The sequence below is a fragment of the Pseudorca crassidens genome, chromosome 3 (assembly GCF_039906515.1).
Source record: "Pseudorca crassidens isolate mPseCra1 chromosome 3, mPseCra1.hap1, whole genome shotgun sequence".
Taxonomy (NCBI): Eukaryota; Metazoa; Chordata; class Mammalia; order Artiodactyla; family Delphinidae; genus Pseudorca; species Pseudorca crassidens.
Window position 1 is genome coordinate 132,827,994 of NC_090298.1, and position 15,861 is coordinate 132,843,854.

The following is a 15,861-nucleotide window of genomic DNA, read 5'->3' on the forward strand; positions in this document are numbered from 1 at the left end:
CTGGTTCCATGACATGCCAACCACACTGGCCTTCGTTCATTCTCGCGTACACCAGCTGAGTCCCTGCATTCTTCAGGTCTCAGCTCAATGAGACATTTTTGTTTGGGGGAGGGAGTGTATTTTGGGGAGACTAAACTTAGACCATCTCACCCCTTGCCATTTTTCTCCAGGAAACTCTCTCACCCCAAGCTGGTCCAGCTCTATGGAGTGTGCCTGGAGCAAGCCCCCATCTGCCTGGTGTTTGAGTTCATGGAACACGGCTGCCTGTCAGATTACCTGCGCAGCCAGCGGGGGCTCTTTGCTGCCGAGACCCTGCTGGGCATGTGCCTGGACGTGTGTGAGGGCATGGCCTACCTGGAAGAGGCGTGTGTCATCCACAGAGACCTGGTAAGAGGGCGTAGGGCAAACCCCTACAGGTCCAGGGTGAAGGCACATGTCCCACTGAAATGTAGAGCTACGAAGGCTGGGAATGCATGAATCAATAACAAGGCATAAGCCCTCTTCCTTCCCCTCTCAACTTCTTCCTTCCTCCACCCACTGTGGGATGTCCTCATGGGACTCAGATCTGGGCTCTATTTCCAGCCCCACCTCTGACTTTCACCCTCTGAGTTGGAGTTTACATTCTTTCTAAATAAAGCTAACAGCCTCTCCTTTTTAACCTCTCTGTGCCTCCTTTTCCTCTTGGTAAAATGAAAGAAATTGACAAGCACATGTTTCTCAAAATGTTATCCAAGGATCTACCAGGATCACATTGGGGTGATCCTAGAACCATCCTCAGAATTTCTGGGGGTTGAGGTTTGGGAATATTCATTTTAACATGTCCCCCCATGGGATTTGCAGGCACATTAAAATTTGAGACTCATGGGTCTTTTCTTGGTAAGGGCTCTTCCAATCGAATTAGGGACCATGTACCATCCCTACTGAGGAATAGTTTTAAGAGAATTAGCAACTTCAACACATTCTTATTTTAGTCAAATGGGTAACAGCTTCTTCATATCATTCCTGAGGTTAACATCAGGTTGCACTGGAGTTTACAGTTGGTTACACAACACCATGGATTTTTCTTCTGATTAGGATCCCAGGAATGAAGATGAAAGACCAGATTTACTCATCCTGATAAAGGATTTTAACATACAACTTTCCATCAGGCACTAGTGAAGCTTAACTAGCATTTGTGAAGCTCCTCATTGCTTCTGCACAGCAGCACATGGAAAAGCAAAGGACTGTGATTATAGGAGACTCCTTAATTACTGATTACCCACCAAGTTTTCCTTTCCCTTTCGTTTGCCTGTCTCTGCTCCAGGCTGCCCGGAATTGTCTGGTTGGAGAAAACCAAGTCATCAAGGTGTCCGACTTTGGGATGACAAGGTAATACGGACCTGTGGTGCCGGCAAAGTCTCAGGAATGGGATGCAGGCCACCAGGACACTCAGACGATCTCTCTCCACTCTCTCCCCAGGTTCGTCCTTGATGACCAGTACACCAGTTCCTCAGGCACCAAATTCCCGGTGAAGTGGGCATCCCCGGAAGTCTTCTCTTTCAGTCGCTATAGCAGCAAGTCGGATGTGTGGTCATTTGGTAAGTGTCATTCTGGCCCCACTCCCACATGACCTGGGACTGTGGGCCAACTGTTTTATTTGTCAAATTCAGGCAGCCTTACTTGCCCTGAACACTGGATGGTGAGGGCGTCCCACTGAGAGTCTGTACAAACAGCTCTGAAAGGAATGAAGGGGCCCTCATTATTGCATCTAGTCTTGGACATTTTTGAAATAGGGGCAAAAATAAAAGCGAAAACAGGATGCTGGTGATAGCTGCTGTGACATCAAAAGCTGGAGTCAGGAGATTAGCATGTGAGCCCTTGAGAGCAAGGATCATGTTTTTTCCCAACATTATATTTATTCTCACATTTATTCCCACATTTAACTCTCAATAAAGTATTTTACCCCTTCATTCAACAACGATTTATTGAGCATCTACTACATGCTAGGAGCTAATTTAGGTGCTCACAAAGCAGTGGTACATAGGACAGAAAAGGCTCCTATTCTCTTGGAGCCAAGTTGTAAGGGGAGACAGTAGCAATCATGCAAACAAGCTAACAAATATGTGTATAAGATAAAGTCAGGTAGCGGTAAGTGCTATGAATAAAACAAAAGAGTAATGGGAAAGAGAGTAACTGGAAGGGAGGGAGGGTCTGTTTTAAATAGCAGGGTCCGGGAAGGCCTCTCTGAGGAGGTGACTGTTGAACAGAGAGCTGAATGATGAGACGGAGCTGTCTCCATTTGAAGGTCCAGGGAACAGTGTCTCTAACAAAGGAAGCGGCAAGTGCCAAAGCTTGGTGTGTCCAAAGAAAAGAGGTACTGACTTAGTGGGAGAACAGTAGGCAATGAAAACGGCAGGCCATGGTAAGGAATTAGAATTTCTTATAAGTGCAAATGGGCAAGAATGAAAAGACAAAATGAATGATGCCGGTGTGGCAAGAAGTACTAAATATTCTTGCTGGATGTGTCATGTCTTTCTAAGCCACAGTTTTTGCATATTAATGTATACAGAAAAATATACTGGACAACCTCTTTGACTTGGATTTTAAGAAGGATTCTACTTCGGATAGGAATAGTTTAGAGTTTGATGCTGTCATTCTATGTGAAGGGAAAGTTTGCCAAATATATTGACTAGTAGTAGAAACCAGGGAGAAGATGACTAATTAAATCTCTTACGAGGAGAACTAACTAATCTTCTCCAGCATTTTAGAATATCCATTTCCAACAACCAAGTGATTTTTGATTTTGAGTCCTTCTGAATGGTTCCTTAAAGTAGTTACCCTGTTCAACAGGCCTAACTATGACTTTGTTAGTCAAATTTAAGGTACAGAATGAACTTAGAAGAAAACAAACTGCGCTTGAGCAACCTCACCTTCTCTTTTCCCCAGTGCATATAACTAGGAAGGGTCTGGCTGATGTGTGGCCACTCTCTATCGGTACGGCGGGTCATGCTGCACCCAGCCAGGTGTCCCATAAAGAGATATTTGCAGCCAGGGCCACTTTGTCGCATTCACCTGCTGACTCGGAATGGGGTTTATTCTGCCACAGGTTGTCAGCCTAGGACTTTGCTGCTGCATCTTATAATTAGAGGGTTGAGCTAAAGTCCATCCCTTCCTAGGATATGTCATCTGAAGTGTCTAAAGATGAGATTGACCGATGGAAGCAGAATAGAGGGATGAGAAAACTGGGGTGGCAAACCTGAGAAACAGAAACCTGGATGGAGGAGAGCTTTTGCCTGCCTCAAGGCCACTGGGCTTTGTCACGCATTTTGAGGTTTTTCCCCTAATTAACTGCACTATTTTTTTTTAACATCTTTATTGGAGTATAATTGCTTTACATTGTTGTGTTAGTTGCTGCTGTATAACAAAGTGAATCAGCTATACGTATACATATATCCCCATATCTCCTCCCTCTTGCGTCTCCCTCCCACCCTCCCTATCCCACCCCTCTAGGTGGTCACAAAGCATGAGCTGATCTCCCTGCGCTATGCGGCTGCTTCCCACTATCTGTTTTACATCTGGTAGTGTTTATATGTCAATGCCATTCTCTCACTTCGTCTCAGCTTCCCCTTCCCCTTCCCCTTCCCCGTGACCTCAAGTCCATTCCCTACGTCTGCGTCTTTATTCCTGTCTTGCCCCTAGGTTCTTCAGAGCCTTTTTTTAGATTCCATATGTATGAACTGCACTATTTTAAACAAGTTCAACTAACCCCTTTGGGCCTTACTCAGTTCCTCAATGCATCACAAGATTTGCATGAAAGCAATTGTTTTCCAGCCAGCTTTCCCCCATTTTCCAAAGAAATCTCACCGGAAATCCTGGCATCTTGGGGTACTAATTGGTCTTATTTACTGAATTTCCAAAACTCCTGAGGCATTTCTGAGGATCGCTTAGAAATTCTAATCCAGTTGTCTGGGCTAGGGCCCAGGATCTGCCATTGGAACAAATTTCTGAGTTGATTTTTCAAAACTTCAGATGTTTTAGGGATCATACTTTGGAAAACTCTGCCCTCAGGATCTCTGGACTATGCTTTGAAAACCACTGGATTAGGTGATCTGCAAGCTCTGTTCCCACTCTGACAACCTATGAATAGATGAGTACATAATAAAGCTGGGTGTGACATTTCTACTGAGGGCAAAAAAGGAAAAGGGATTAAATCGGAGGTCAAAAATGGACAACCTAAAGATTTTTGCTTGGTTAACACAGTATTTCTTTTTTTTTTTTTTTTTTAAATTTATTTATTTATTAACATCTTTATTGGAGTATAATTGCTTTACAATGGTATGTTAGTTTCAGCTTCACAACAAAATGAATCAGTTATATATATACATATATTCCCATATCTCTTCCCGCTTGCGTCTCCCTCCCTCCCACCCTCCCTATCCCACCCCTCCAGGCGGTCACAAAGCACCGAGCTGATCTCCCTGTGCTATGCGGCTGCTTCCCACTAGCTAACTACCTTACTTTTGGTAGTGTATATATGTCCATGCCTCTTTATCGCTTTGTCACCGTTTACCCTTCCCCCTCCCCATAGCCTCAAGTCCATTCTCTAGTAAGTCTGTGTCTTTATTCCTGTTTCACCCCTAGGTTTTTCATGACATTTTTTTTTAAATTCCATATATATGTGTTAGCATACGGTATTTGTCTCTCTCTTTCTGACTTACTTCACTCTGTATGACAGACTCTAGGTCTATCCACCTCATTACAAATAGCTCAATTTCGTCTCTTTTTATGGCTGAGTAATATTCCATTGTATATATGTGCCACATCTTCTTTATCCATTCATCCGATGATGGACACTTAGGTTGTTTCCATCTCTGGGCTATTGTAAATAGAGCTGCAATGAACATTTTGGTACATGACTCTTTTTGAATTATGGTTTTCTCAGGGTATATGCCCAGTAGTGGGATTGCTGGGTCATATGGTAGTTCTATTTGTAGCTTTTTAAGGAACCTCCATACTGTTCTCCACAGTGGCTGTATCAATTTACATTCCCACCCACAGTGTAAGAGGGTTCCCTTTTCTCCACACCCTCTCCAGCATTTATTGTTTCTAGATTTTTTGATGACGGCCATTCTGACCAGTGTGAGATGATATCTAATTGTAGTGGTGATTTGCATTTCTCTAATGATTAGTGATGTTGAGCATTCTTTCATGTGTTTGTTGGCACTCTGTATATCTTCTTTGGAGAAATGTCTATTTAGGTCTTCTGCCCATTTTTGGATTGGGTTGTTTGTTTTTTTGTTATTAAGCTGCATGAGCTGCTTATAAATTTTGGAGATTAATCCTTTGTCCGTTGCTTCATTTGCAAATATTTTCTCCCATTCTGAGGGTTGTCTTTTGGTCTTCTTTATGGTTTCCTTTGCTGTGCAAAAGCTTTTAAGTTTCATTAGGTCCCATTTGTTTACTTTTGTTTTTATTTCCATTTCTCTAGGAGGTGGGTCAAAAAGGACCTTGCTGTGATTTATGTCATAGAGTGTTCTGCCTATGTTTTCCTCTAAGAGTTTGATAGTTTCTGGCCTTACATTTAGGTCTTTAATCCATTTTGAGCTTATTTTTGTGTATGGTGTTAGGGAGTGATCTAATCTCATACTTTTACATGTAGCTGTCCAGTTTTCCCAGCACCACTTATTGAATAGGCTGTCCTTTCTCCACTGTATATTCCTGCCTCCTTTGTCAAAGATAAGGTGACCATATGTGCGTGGGTTTATCTCTGGGCTTTCTATCCTGTTCCATTGATCTATCTTTCTGTTTTTGTGCCAGTACCATACCGTCTTGATAACTGTAGCTTTGTAGTATAGTCTGAAGTCTGGGAGCCTGATTCCTCCAGTTCCTTCTTTCGTTCTCAAGATTGCTTTGGCTATTCGGGGTCTTTTGTGTTTCCATACAAATTGCAAAATTTTTTGTTCTAGTTCTGTGAAAAATGCCAGTGGTAGTTTGATAGGGATTGCATTGAATCTGTAGATTGCTTTGGGTAGTAGAGTCATTTTTACAATGTTGATTCTTCCAATTGAAGAACATGGTATATCTCTCCATCTATTTGTATCATCTTTAATTTCTTTCATCAGTGTCTTATAATTTTCTGCATACAGATCTTTTGTCTCCTTAGGTAGGTTTATTCCTAGGTATTTTATTCTTTTTGTTGCAGTGGTAAATGGGAGTGTTTTCTTGATTTCACTTTCAGATTTTTCATCATCAGTATATAGGAATGCCAGAGATTTCTGTGCATTAATTTTGTATCCTGCCACTTTACCAAATTCATTGATTAGCTCTAGTAGTTTTCTGGTAGCATCTTTAGGGTTCTCTATGTATAGGATCATGTCATCTGCAAACAGTGACAGCGTTACTTCTTCTTTTCTGATTTGGATTCCTTTTATTTCCTTTTCTTCTCTGATTGCTGTGGCTAAAACTTCCAAAACTATGTTGAATAAGAGTGGTGAGAGTGGGCAACCTTGTCTTGTTCCTGATCTTAGTGGAAATGCTTTCAGTTTTTCACCATTGAGGATGATGTTTGCTGTGGGCTTGTCATATATGGCCTTTATTATGTTGAGGAAAGTTCCCTCTATGCCTACTTTCTGCAGGGTTTTTATCATAAATCGGTGTTGAATTTTGTCAAAAGCTTTCTCTGCATCTATTGAGATGATCATATGGTTTTTCTCCTTCAGTTTGTTAATATGGTTTATCACATTGATAGATTTGCGTATATTGAAGAATCCTTGCATTCCTGGAATAAACCCCACTTGATCATGGTGTATGATCCTTTTAATGTGCTGTTGGATTCTGTTTGCTAGTATTTTGTTGAGGATTTTTGCATCTATGTTCATCAGTGATATTGGCCTGTAGTTTTCTTTCTTTGTGACATCCTTGTCTGGTTTTGGTATCAAGGTGATGGTGGCCTCGTAGAAGGAGTTTGGGAGTGTTCCTCCCTCTGCTATATTTTGGAAGAGTTTGAGAAGGATAGGTGTTAGCTCTTCTCTAAATGTTTGATAGAATTCGCCTGTGAAGCCATCTGGTCCTGGGCTTTTCTTTGTTGGAAGATTTTTAATCACAGTTTCAATTTCAGTGCTTGTGATTGGTCTGTTCATATTTTCTATTTCTTCCTGATTCAGTCTTGGCAGGTTGTGCATTTCTAAGAATTTGTCCATTTCTTCCAGATTGTCCATTTTATTGGCATAGAGTTGCTTGTAGTAATCTCTCATGATCTCTTTTATTTCTGCAGTGTCAGTTGTTACCTCTCCTTTTTCATTTCTAATTCTATTGATTTGAGTCTTCTCCATTTTTTTCTTGATGAGTCTGGCTAGTGGTTTATCTATTTTGTTTATCTTCTCAAAGAACCAGCTTTTAGTTTTATTGATCTTTGCTATTGTTTCCTTCATTTCTTTTTCATTTATTTCTGATCTGATTTTTATGATTTCTTTCCTTCTGCTAGCTTTGGGGTTTTTTTGTTCTTCTTTCTCTAATTGCTTGAGGTGCAAGGTTAGGTTGTTTACTCGAGATGTTTCCTGCTTCTTAAGGTGGGCTTGTATTGCTATAAACTTCCCCCTTAGAACTGCTTTTGCTGCATCCCACAGGTTTTGGGTCGTTGTGTCTCCATTGTCATTTGTTTCTAGGTATTTTTTGATTTCCTCTTTGATTTCTTCAGTGATCACTTCATTATTAAGTAGTGTATTGTTTAGCCTCCATGTGTTTGTATTTTTTACAGATCTTTTCCTATAATTGATATCTAGTCTCATGGCGTTGTGGTCAGAAAAGATACTTGATACAATTTCAATTTTCTTAAGTTTACCAAGGCTTGATTTGTGACCCAAGATATGATCTATCCTGGAGAATGTTCCATGAGCACTTGAGAAAAATGTGTATTCTGTTGTTTTTGGATGGAATGTCCTATAAATATCAATTAACTCCATCTCATTTAATGTATCATTTAAAGCTTGTGTTTCCTTATTTATTTTCATTTTGGATGATCTGTCCATTGGTGAAAGTGGGGTGTTAAAGTCCCCTACTATGAATGTGTTACTGTCGATTTCCCCTTTTATGGTTGTCAGTATTTGCCTTATGTATTGAGGTGCACCTATGTTGGGTGCATAAATATTTACAATTGTTATATCTTCCTCTTGGATCGATCCCTTGATCATTATGTAGTGTCCTTCTTTGTCTCTTCTAATAGTCTTTGTTTTAAAGTCTATTTTGTCTGATATGAGAATTGCTACTCCAGCTTTCTTTTGGTTTCCATTTGCATGAAATACCTTTTTCCATCCCCTTACTTTCAGTCTGTATGTATCTCTAGGTCTGAAGTGGGTCTCTTGTAGACAGCAAATATATGGGTCTTGTTTTTGTATCCATTCAGCCAATCTGTGTCTTTTGGTGGGAGCATTTAGTCCATTTACATTTAAGGTAATTATCGATATGTGTGTTCCTATTCCCATTTTCTTAATTGTTTTGGGTTCGTTATTGTAGGTCCTTTCCTTCTTTTGTGTTTCTTGCCTAGAGAAGTTCCTTTAGCAGTTGTTGTAGAGCTGGTTTGGTGGTGCTGAACTCTCTCAGCTTTTGCTTGTCTGTAAAGGTTTTAATTTCTCCATCAAATCTGAATGAGATCCTTGCTGGGTAGAGTAATCTTGGTTGCAGGTTTTTCTCCTTCAACACTTTCAATATGTCCTGCCACTCCCTTCTGGCTTGCAGAGTTTCTGCTGAAAGATCAGCTGTTAACCTTATGGGGATTCCCTTGTGTGTTATTTGTTGTTTTTCCCTTGCTGCTTTTAATATGTTTTCTTTGTATTTAATTTTTGACAGTTTGATTAATATGTGTCTTGGCGTATTTCTCCTTGGATTTATCCTGTATGGGACTCTCTGTGCTTCCTGGACTTGATTAACTATTTCCTTTCCCATATTAGGGAAGTTTTCAACTATAATCTCTTCAAATATTTTCTCAGTCCCTTTCTTTTTCTCTTCTTCTTCTGGAACCCCTATAATTCGAATGTTGGTGCGTTTAATGTTGTCCCAGAGGTCTCTGAGACTGTCCTCAGTTCTTTTCATTCTTTTTTCTTTATTCTGCTCTGCAGTAGTTATTTCCACTATTTTATCTTCCAGGTCACTTATCCGTTCTTCTGCCTCAGTTATTCTGCTATTGATCCCATCTAGAGTACTTTTAATTTCATTTATTGTGTTGTTCATCGTTGCTTGTTTCATCTTTAGTTCTTCTAGGTCCTTGTTAACTGATTCTTGCAATTTGTCCATTCTATTGTCCATTCTATCTCCAAGATTTCGGATCAACCTTACTATCATTATTCTGAATTCTTTTTCAGATAGACTGCCTATTTCCTCTTCATTTGTTAGGTCTGGTGGGTTTTTATCTTGCTCCTTCATCTGCTGTGTGTTTTTCTGTTTTTTCATTTTGCTTATCTTACTGTGTTTGGGGTCTCCTTTTTTGCAGGCTGAAGGTTCGTAGTTCTTGTTGTTTTTTGTGTCTGTCCCCAGTGGCTAAGGTTGGTTCAGTGGGTTGTGTAGGCTTCCTGGTGGAGGGGACTAGTGCCTGTGTTCTGGTGGATGAGGCTGGATCTTGTCTTTCTGGTGGGCAGGTCCACGTCTGGTGGTGTGTTTTGGGGTATCTGTAGACTTATTATGATTTTGGGCAGCCTCTCTGCTAATGGGTGGGGTTGTGTTCCTGTCTTGCTAGTTGTTTGGCATAGGATGTCCAGCACTGTAGCTTGCTGGTCATTGAGTGAAGCTGGGTGCTGGCGTTGAGATGGAGATCTCTGGGAGATTTTCGACGTTTGATATTATGTGCAGCTGGGAGGCCTCTTGTGGACCAGTGTCCTGAAGTTGGCTCTCCCACCTCAGAGGCACAGCACTGACTCCTGGCTGCAGCACCAAGAGCCTTTCATCCACAGGGCTCCTTAATTTGGGATGATTCGTTGTCTATTCAGGTATTCCACAGATGCAGAGTATATCAAGTTGATTGTGGAGGTTTAATCCGCTGCTTCTGAGGCTGCTGGGAGAGATTTCCCTTTCTCTTCTTTGTTCTCACAGTTCCCAGGGGCTCAGCTTTGGATTTGGCCCCGCCTGTGAGTGTAGGTCGCCAGAGGGCGTCTGTTCTTTGCTCAGACAGGACGGGGTTAAAGGAGCCGCTGATTCGGAGGCTCTGGCTCACCCAGGCCGGTGGGTAGGGAGGGTCACGGAGTGCGGGGCGGGCCTGCAGCGGCAGAGGCCGGCGTGACGGCGTGACGCTGCAGCCTGAGGCGCGCCGAGGGCTCTCCCGAGGGAGCCGTCCCTGGATCCCGGGACCCTGGCAGTGGCGGGCTGCACAGGCTCCCTGGAAGGGCGCGTGGCTAGTGACCTGTGTTCGCACACAGGCCTCCTGGCTGCGGCAGCAGCGGCCTTAGCGTCCCATGTCTGTCTCCGGGCTCCGCACTCTTAGCCGCGGCTCGCGCCCGTCCCTGGAGCTCTCCCAAGCAGCGCTCTTAATCCCCTCTCCTCGTGCACCAGGAAACAAAGAGGGACGTAAAAGTCTCTTGCCTCTTCGGCAGCTCCAGACCCCTCCCCGGACTCTCTCCCGGCCAGCCGCGGCGCACCAACGCCCTGCAGGCTGTGTTCACGCCGCCAACCTCAGTCCTCTCCCGGCTCTCCGACAAAAGCCGGAGCCTCAGCTCCCAGTCCCGCCCGCCCCGGCGGGCGAGCAGACAAGCCTCTCGGCTGGTGAGTGCCGGTCGGCCCGATCCTCTGCGCTGGAAGCTGTCTGCTTTGCCCTCCGCACCCCTGTTGCTGTGCTCTTCTCCACGGCTCCCAAGCTCCCCCACTCCGCCTCCCGAAGTCTCCACCCGCGAAGGGGCTTCCTAGTGTGTGGACACTTTTCCTCCTTCACAGCTCTCTCCCGCTGGTGCAGGACCCGTCCCTATCCTTTAGTCTCTGTTTAGTTTTTTCTTTTGCCCTAACCAGGTACGTGGGGGGTTCCTTGCCTTTTGGGAGGTCTGAGGTCTTCTGCCAGCGTTCAGTAGGTGCTCCGTAGGAGTAACACAGTATTTCTTTTAAATCAAATTGAGTTTAGGGCTTCCCTGGTGGCGCAGTGATTGAGAGTCCACCTGCCGATGCAGGGGACGCGGGTTCGTGCCCCGGTCCAGGAAGATCCCACATGCCGCACAGCGGCTGGGCCCGTGAGCCATGGCCGCTGAGCCTGCGCGTCCGGAGCCTGTACTCCGCAACGGGAGAGGCCACGGCAGTGAGAGGCCGGCGTACAGCAAAAAAAAAAAAAAAAAAAAATTGAGTTTATATTTTAAAACTCCCAATTTATGACTTATCTTTAAAAAATCAGAAAATGTGGCAATTCAGAGCCCTCATTCCCATGTGCCCTATGCTGGCTGGAGCTAAATCACAGCTGCCCCTTTGGGGATAGAATTTTTGACCTCCAGTTTTTCACAGTCCTCCCTAGTCCCTATTATGCAGACCTCATCCACTCCATTCATCTATATCATGTGTAGACATTTGAGTTTACATCGCCTGCAACTTTTAGTAGTAGCATTTGAGTTAGATATAACAAAGGGCTGAGCTTGAACATTCTTCACCACTAGAAAGGTAGGGAAGGGACTTCCCTGGTGGCGCAGTGGTTGAGAATCCGCCTGCCAATGCAGGGGACGCGAGTTCAAGCCCTGGTCCAGGAGGATCCCACATGCCACGGAGCAACTAAGTCCGTGAGCCACAATGAGCCCACGCACCTGGAGCCCATGCTCTGCAACAAGAGAAGCCACTGCAGTGGAGGGCCGGTGCACTGCAATGAAGAGTGGTCCCCCGCTTGCTGCAACTAGAGAAAACCCGCGCGTAGCAATGAAGACCCAATGCAGCTATAAATAAATAAAATAAATTTAAAAAAAAAAGAAAGGTAGGGAAATCGCTCTTTAGAAATAGCACAGGCCTAATAAGCCTCAGGTGGCTTTTGATATTGTACTTTCTGGAGGTAGGGACTTGAATCTTAATGTCAAGGAGTCTGTGATTTCTAGAGGTAAGTTGGTTTGTTCGCTATTTAGGAACTTTATCACTAGCTGTTTCGACTCACCATTTCGATTCACCTATTCACACTCATAGGTGTGCTGATGTGGGAAGTCTTCAGTGAAGGAAAAATCCCGTATGAAAACCGAAGCAACTCAGAAGTGGTGGAAGACATCACCACTGGATTTCGGTTATACAAGCCTCGACTGGCCTCCTCACATATCTACCAGATCATGAATCATTGCTGGAAAGAGGTCAGTAAAGGAAGTGGTTCCCCCCGCCCCGCCTCATTATAATCTGCAATTGCAGGGTCTGCCCCCATCCCTGAAGAAAGGAACCCTCTCAGAGTATGAGGCAGTAGGGATGACAAAATAGATTAGCAAGAAAGTGACGTTGAGCATCTATTAACTAAAGGAGTTACTCATCCCTAGAAGAGCTGGCAGGGACCTTAAATGTTATTTGATTTGTAATATAATGTCACAAGCCATCAACATACTGTCAGAAGGGAAGAGTGGGGAAGGCCTATGTCAATTTTTTGAGAAAAAAAGCATCTGTAACATCATAAAACCATTAAATATACATGAAGTTAGTTCTATAAACTGGTAAACAGAAGTTCACTGGTGCTGTGAAACTATTAAAATGACTGAATTAAAATTCATACAACATGTTCATACAAATACAAAATTCATACAATTCATGTTTATTCATACAACAATTCAGAATGGGAGCCAATTACTCTGCACCCTCCCAGACATCTCAGTTATCCTTGGGTGGCAGTGTATGCCTTAAGCCACATTAGCATGAGATGTCCTTGTGTGAGTTAGCAAATTTTAAATTTCAACCACAGTTGAAAGTTGCTGAATAGAGAATTAACACAAATTCGGATCATTATGATATGATAGCTGACATTTAGTACTTTTTTCTTTTTTTAATTTTTATTAATTTTTTAAATTAATAGACTTTGTCTAGAAGTTTTAGGTTTATAGAAAATTTGAGCAAAGAGTGCAGAGAGTTCTGCCCTATAAATAACATTTTGCATTAGTGTGGTACATTTGTTACAATTATTCTACCACCACTGATACATTATTATTAACTAAAGTCCACGTTTTACATTAAGGTTCACTGCTTTTTTTGTACAGTTCTGTGAGTTTTGACAAATGTATATCATGTATCTACCATTATAGTATCATACAGAATAGTGTCACTGCCTTTAAGTGCACTGTGCTTCACCTATTTATCCCTTCCCCTCTTCTTCCCAAATCCCTGGAAACCATTGATCTTTTTATTGTCCAAGTTCTGCCTTTGCCAGAATGTTACATAGTTGAATCATACAGTATGTAGCCTTTTCAGATTGGCTTCTTCCACTTAGAACTATGCATTTAAGATTCCTCCATGTCTTCATGGCTTGAAAGCTAACTTTTTTTTTAATCACTGAATAATATTTCCATTGTATGGATATACCATAGTTTCTTTATCCATTCACCTACTGAAGGACATCTTGGTGGCTTCCAGTTTTTGGCAGCTATGAATAAAGCTGCTATAAACATTTGTGTGCAAGTTTTTATATGAACATAGATTTGTAGCTCAATTGGGTAAATATCTAGTGGTGTCATTCCTGGATCATATGAAATGAATAGTTTCATAACACTAGCATATGAAAATGTTTAGCCTTGTAAGAAACTGCCAGACTGTCTTCCAAAATGGCTACCATTTTCACATTCCCACCAGCAATGAGAGTTCCTGTTGCTCCACATCCTCACCAGCATTTGGTGGTGTCAGTGCTTTGATTTTAGCCATCTTAATAAGAATATAGTGGTATCTCATTGTTATTTTAATTTGCAAATCCCTAACATATGATGTTGAGCATCTTTTCATATGTGTATTTTCCATTTGTATACCTTTTTAAATGAGGTAACTGCTTAGATCTTTGCCCATTTTTTAATAGGATTATTTGTTTTCTTGCTTTTGAGTTTTAAGAGGTCTTTGCATATTTTGGATATAAGTCCTTTATCAGATATGTGTTTTAAAAACATTTTCTCCCAGCCTATGGCTTATCTTTTCTTTCACTTAACAGTGCCTTTTACAGAGCAGAAGTCTTTTACAGAGCAGAAGTTGTTAATTTTAACAAAGTTCAACATCAATTTTTTTTCTTTTATGAATCGTGCTTTTTGTGTTGTATCTAAAAACTCATTGCCAAACCCAAGGTCACCCAGATTTTCTCCTATGTTATCTTCTAGATGTCTTATAAGTTTTGCATTTTACATTTAGTTCTATGATCCATTTTGAGTTAGTTTTTGTGAAGAGTGTCAGGCCTGTGTCTAGAGTCATTGTATTGCATGTGGATGTCCAATTGCTCTAGAACCGTTTGTTGAAAAGACTACCCTTGCTCCATTGAATTGCCTTTGCTCCTCTGTCAAAGATTTGACTACATTTGTGTGGGTCTATTTCTGGGATCCCAACTCTATTCCATTGACCTATTTGTCTATTCTTTCACCAATACCATGCTCTCTTGATTACTATAGCTTTATAGTAAGTCTTGAAGTCAGGAAGTATCAGTCCTCCAAACTTGTTCTTCTTCAGTATTGTGTTGGCTATTCTGAGTCTTTGGCCTTTCCATATGGAGTTTAGAGTTGGTTTGTCAGTATCTACAAAATAACTTGCTGGGATTCTTGTGATTGTGTTGAATCCACACATCAAGTTGAAAAGAAATGACATCTTAGCAATAGCAAGTCTTCCTAACCATGAACATGGAATATTTCTCGATATATTTAGCTCTCCTTTGATTTCTATCTTTAGAATTTTATATTTTTCCTAAAATAGACCCTGTACATATTTTATGAGATTTATACCTAAATATTTTCTTTTTTAGTCTTACTGAGTGCTTATTTTATGTTGCATTTTTATATACAATTTTATTTAATTCTTACAACAATCTTATGAGATTGATAATATTATTATCCCCATTTTACAGATGACAAAACTGAGGTTCAAAAAGGTTAAGTAACCTGTTCAAAGGTCACACAGCTAATGAGTAGAAAAGCTGTGATTCAAAAGCAGGCCATATGATTCCAAAATACCTGCTGTTAACAACTAAGACATAATGGCCTCAAATACAATATATATAGAAACATATTTAAAACTCAGCAGAGGGGATTGCTGTTTAACTCTGGTTTGCTTTGGAATTAGCTATGACACACAAGTACAAGGAAATCACAGAGTTCTTTTCTTCCTTCTCTAGAAACCAGAAGACCGGCCACCTTTCTCCAGACTCTTGAGTCAACTGGCTGAAATTGCAGAATCGGGACTTTAAAAGAGACTCAGTGCCAGGCCATGGGCTGCAGATCCTGAGTGGGGCAAGGAGGTCTTCCCACCACAGAGCATTAAAAGCTGCCACCATCCCAGGACTCCTCAGAGGCAACTGGCCTGTGGCGCCAGTCCCTAAGCTGCCACGGAGGCAGCGGCCTGATAGAGGCGGGCACCAGGCCACAGGCAGGAGGCTCAGCCACTGAACTGGGAGCAGGGCCAGAGCAGTCTGTACCCTTCCTCCAGCCTCTTATCTCGTGTGGAGCGCAAACCTCAATCGACAGCTTTCAAGCAACATTTCTTGCACTTCTTAGAGAAAGGGAGAGATGGGGCAGCACCCTGGATTATTACCCTTATTGTTATTTTAAACATGGACCTGAAGTTCATGGTCAAGGGATTTTTTATTTGACCTGACAACACAGAATCCCAGGATATGGGGCAAGATGAACAAGGAGCATGACTCTTTTTCAAGGAGAACTAGTGAGTTAATTAAAGTCACAAAGAGCAAGCTCTGCCTCTGTGATGCTGTCAACCACAGCTTCCTGCCTT

General features: G+C 42.1%; 1 protein-coding gene across 1 annotated transcript in view; it reads left to right on the top strand.

Moving 5' to 3' along the window:
- Positions 1-15,319, top strand: part of ITK (IL2 inducible T cell kinase) — a 70,934-nt gene extending 55,615 nt beyond the window's left edge. The window contains exons 13-17 of the mRNA XM_067730137.1: positions 171-387; positions 1,304-1,368; positions 1,459-1,577; positions 12,106-12,263; positions 15,248-15,319. Of these exons, the coding sequence (XP_067586238.1) occupies positions 171-387; positions 1,304-1,368; positions 1,459-1,577; positions 12,106-12,263; positions 15,248-15,319 (631 nt within the window). The remainder of the gene's footprint in view (positions 1-170; positions 388-1,303; positions 1,369-1,458; positions 1,578-12,105; positions 12,264-15,247) is intronic.
- Positions 15,320-15,861: the final 542 nt, after the last annotated feature.